General features: G+C 35.0%; 1 protein-coding gene across 1 annotated transcript; it reads left to right on the top strand.

Moving 5' to 3' along the window:
- Positions 1–2,326, top strand: LOC120251278 (AP2-like ethylene-responsive transcription factor AIL5). The gene is made up of 9 exons (XM_039259837.1): positions 1–88; positions 290–458; positions 581–663; positions 804–812; positions 915–1,003; positions 1,122–1,195; positions 1,282–1,332; positions 1,412–1,488; positions 1,610–2,326. The coding sequence occupies exons 1-9, from the start codon at positions 1–3 to the stop codon at positions 2,278–2,280; spliced, it is 1,311 nt and encodes a 436-aa protein (XP_039115771.1). The 3' UTR covers positions 2,281–2,326.
- The last annotated feature ends 1,927 nt before the right edge of the window (positions 2,327–4,253 follow it).

Below are 4,253 nucleotides of genomic sequence, written 5' to 3'. Positions count from 1 at the left end.
ATGGACATGGACAACCCTCACAACTGGCTTGCCTTCTCCCTTTCCCATCAACCTTGTCTTCTTGAAGCCTTCTCCTCCTCTCCCCATGGTCCCTCTCTCCCTCTCTCTATCTACTTATCTATATATATATATATATATCTTTGATTATATAAAGAAGTTGTCTTTCTGATCAATGACCAATTTGATGTTTTACAGGGGAGGAAGGAGGGAGGAGGAGAGTGGAGATGATGGGAGGGAGAGAAGGGCCAAAAGCTGGAAGATTTTTTTAGGGAGCTTTTTCCAACTGAAGGAGGACACTATGATGCTTCTGACTTGAAGTCTATTGCTGCCGGTTTACTCCGGCCGGACTCTTCCACCGTCTCCGCAGCCACTGATGCTCTTGTTCCTACTCCTGCCGATGCTCGCCGTCCTGTTGATACCTTCGGCCAACGCACCTCCATCTACCGCGGTGTCACCCGGTATATATATATATATATATATATAAATCTCATCTTTTTCACACCCATTATATATATATAGTGTGTGTGTGTGTTTGTTTGGACTTTGGAGTTTGGGGAAGTTATAGGGGTATTTTGGGCAGACACCGGTGGACGGGGAGGTATGAAGCGCATCTATGGGATAATAGTTGCCGGCGGGAAGGGCAAAGCCGGAAGGGAAGACAAGGTATGGGACTAATATGAGTTTTCCGGTGTACTTTAGTTTTTTGACAGTAAGTTTTTGCTAACGTGCGCTTCGCTTATTTGGTTGTCGGACACGTGGCATGTTCTGGTTGGGACCTGTTGTCCGTTTCCTGTCCTTCCCAGTCTACTTGGGTATGCCATTGCCCATCCTCGTGTTTCCTCTTTTCTTGGAAAAAAATTCAAATAATTAAATTTTAATTCCATTTTTTTATTTTTTTATTTTTAAAAAAATAGGTGGGTATGATAAGGAGGACAAAGCAGCGAGAGCGTATGACCTGGCGGCGCTCAAGTACTGGGGTCCGACGACCACCACTAACTTTCCAGTATGTTCCTCAAATACCCCTACTTCAAGGTCATAATGGGAATAATAATAATAATAATAATAATAATAATAATAATAAATATACATATATTTATACGCTTTTCTTGCTAATCAAACAGGTATCAAACTACGAGAAAGAGCTTGAAGAGATGAAGAACATGACCAGACAAGAGTTTGTAGCTTCTCTTCGGAGGTTTTTCTCTATTTATTACTTTATAATCAAAACCATGCATGTAAAATATATAGAGCACGTAGTCACGTAGTAGTATTTCCATGCAGGAAGAGCAGTGGCTTCTCCAGAGGCGCTTCCATTTACAGAGGAGTCACAAGGTTTCTTTAATTTATTTTTCTTATATATATATATATATTGATTTAATTTTTATATATAATAATTATGTTTAAAATTTAGACACCATCAACATGGAAGATGGCAAGCAAGAATTGGCAGAGTTGCTGGTAACAAGGACCTCTATTTAGGAACTTTCAGTGAGTACAATATACATAATTGTTTACTTATTTATATATATATATATATATATATATGTGTGTGTGTGTGTGGGTATTTTATGGTGTAAATTAACTGATGTGGAAGTGATAATTGATTTAGGTACGCAAGAAGAAGCAGCGGAAGCGTATGATATTGCTGCTATTAAGTTTAGAGGACTTAATGCGGTGACGAACTTCGATATGAGCCGATATGATATAAAGAGTATCATTAATAGTAATCTACCTATTGGTGGCATGACAGGGAAGGGTTCAAAGACATCAGAATCATCTTCTTCATCTTCTGATGCTCTTAGCATTGATGTTAAACAATCAATTGAGTGTCATGATGCTTCATCGTCTATTGGTTTTGCTGCTTTGCCTGTGAAATCATCAGATCAGGATTACTGGTCCTTTCTTGCACTTCAGCAGCAGCAGCAACAGCAAAATAGCAGTAATGGTGCATTAGGGTTTGGTGTGTTCTCTAATGGTGTTAATATGGGTTTCATGAGTTCACATGATCAGCAGAATAACATGATGGGACATGGATCAGGGTGCTATGTTTGGAACAACAATGGGATGGTTGGAGAACAACAAGAACAAAGTAGTAGTTGTAATTCAATGCCATATGGAAGTACTGCAACAACATCATCATCTTCATACTATGAAGGAAACAACAACTATGTTGGAAACTGGGGAGCAGTTGCACCAAACTCATCAACTGCTTATTACCAGTATGAAACTGGAAAGACAAACATGGGGCTTGTTCAGACACCCATTTATGGGATAGAATGATGATAGATTTGCATGGAGAGAGAAAGAGAGATCTAGAGAAGTGAAGTGGTGGTGGTGGTGGTGGGTGGTGGGGGTGGGTGCTGACATAGTCTGTCAAATGAAATATTACAAGGAGAAGATGTTTGACAGGAAAGAGAGAAAGAAAGAGACTAACAATCTTTTGCTTTTGCTGTTTGTTTTCATTACTGACATGATTCTATATTGTCATCATCAATGTAATAGAAACCAGTATCCTTTTGTATGTTCTCTTTTTCTTTTGGAGCCAGAGCTTCTGCTTAGCTTTGTTTTATATATATATATATATATATTTATAATATTTTATATATTATCAATATGGAGATAATTAACAAGATAGGTAGGGGGTTTCTTTTTGTTTATGTTTGTCATGCACAAGGATGGAATGATATAAAAGTCTTTTGCATCATCTCTTTGCTTTGCTTTTGTTCCACTTTTTGCCTACTTAGCTTCTCTCTTCCCTCATTTTGAGCAACTTCTTCTTCTTCTTCTTTCTTTTTTCTTTTTTCCTTTTTGTTAATTAATAAGAGCATTTGAATGTCTAAAAAAGTTCCCCAAAACTTATTTTATAGAAACCAAAACAACTCATCTCACTTGGTGTTTTTTGTGTCAGATATTTATATATATATTTATATATTTATATGTACTGTGAATGAAATACACACATGCATACACACACTGTATATATATATATATAACAAATTAAGTTTGAGTACTGAGGAAGCATGCCTTATTTTTATGATGACAAATGGAGAGCTATGATATTATTTATGCAAAAAGGCCTTTATGTAGGCTCATATTATGTACCAAGTAACTCAAGTTGGAAAAATTACATGGTCTTTTTATGGAAATATACTCTCCAAACTCCTTTTGGCAAAGCAAAAGTATAGTTATAAGCATTGTTATACAAGTCTCAAATAGATTTCTTAGAAATTAAGACATGAAAAGATATCTTGTTAATTAAAATAAAAGTATTCCTACAAAAAGAATTGCCTTTTGTCTCATATATAATTAAGTTGACATTATATATATAAACTCAATTACTTTGCTTCACTCCAAATTTATATGTAACAACACTCAATTTAATTTCACATTAATTTACTTTTAATATGGACACATCACCCTCACTCATGTAACATGCTTACATTAATAAAACAATATATGTATATATAATTAAATAAACAATCTCTGGCTACCATGCATGCACACTGAACCAAACTTTATTATTTCACATGCAAATGGTCTCTCACTGATCATCCATATCCTCTTCACATGAACTCAGTACAAACATTTCTTTATAATTCTTTTCCCATCACTTCAAACTCAAACAAAACCTATTCACACTTAGATTTTGCCCATATGCTCTTGCTTCTCCTCTCCAAACCCTAATATAAATATAAATATATGTATTAAAATTCAAGAAGAAACACACACTAGGTGTTATCTTTAAGTGTTTCAATTCAAACACTAATTAATCAGAGTTTTATTTTATGTTTGTTTTGGAGAGGTGTCTTTCGGCGCAATGTTGTCATTAAACACCACCACTAATCACTCTCCTGATGATGGTTTGACTGAGGTTTGACCATGATTAAGATGTTAATTAATTGCACTTATTTAATTAAGCGAGCTTAGGATGCTTTGCTTTTTTGTTTTTAAAGATGAGTTGGCACAGTGAATCACAGCTCTTGGTGGACCAACCACATGCTATTCCCATGCAAAGCTTCTCCTTTTTTTTTAATTTTTTTTTAATTCATTCTCTTAACGATTAATTAAAGTTCATCTTGCAAATAAAATCTCAAAATTTACATTATTTACTAATTACCATTGGAAATTTAAATTATATATTACTGTTTCTTTTAATAAAACAATATCAGTTAGTGTGTGTATACCCTAATAAAATTAGAATCATATGTATATCCCTCAATATATATATTTCTTGCATGCATACTCTTTTGCCG

The sequence above is a fragment of the Dioscorea cayenensis genome, chromosome 3, assembly GCF_009730915.1.
Source record: "Dioscorea cayenensis subsp. rotundata cultivar TDr96_F1 chromosome 3, TDr96_F1_v2_PseudoChromosome.rev07_lg8_w22 25.fasta, whole genome shotgun sequence".
NCBI lineage: Eukaryota > Viridiplantae > Streptophyta > Magnoliopsida > Dioscoreales > Dioscoreaceae > Dioscorea > Dioscorea cayenensis.
This window is presented reverse-complemented; position numbering and strand designations above follow the sequence as displayed.

What these genes read in the sequence shown, in the direction of transcription:
- LOC120251278 (XM_039259837.1), top strand. Translation starts at nt 1, where the DNA reads ATGGACATGGACAACCCTCACAACTGGCTTGCCTTCTCCCTTTCCCAT. An exon ending in TTTGTAGCTTCTCTTCGGAG is followed by an intron (nt 1,196 to 1,281) that starts GTTTTTCTCTAT and finishes ATTTCCATGCAG; the next exon opens with GAAGAGCAGTGGCTTCTCCA. An exon ending in ATTTACAGAGGAGTCACAAG is followed by an intron (nt 1,333 to 1,411) that starts GTTTCTTTAATT and finishes TTTAAAATTTAG; the next exon opens with ACACCATCAACATGGAAGAT.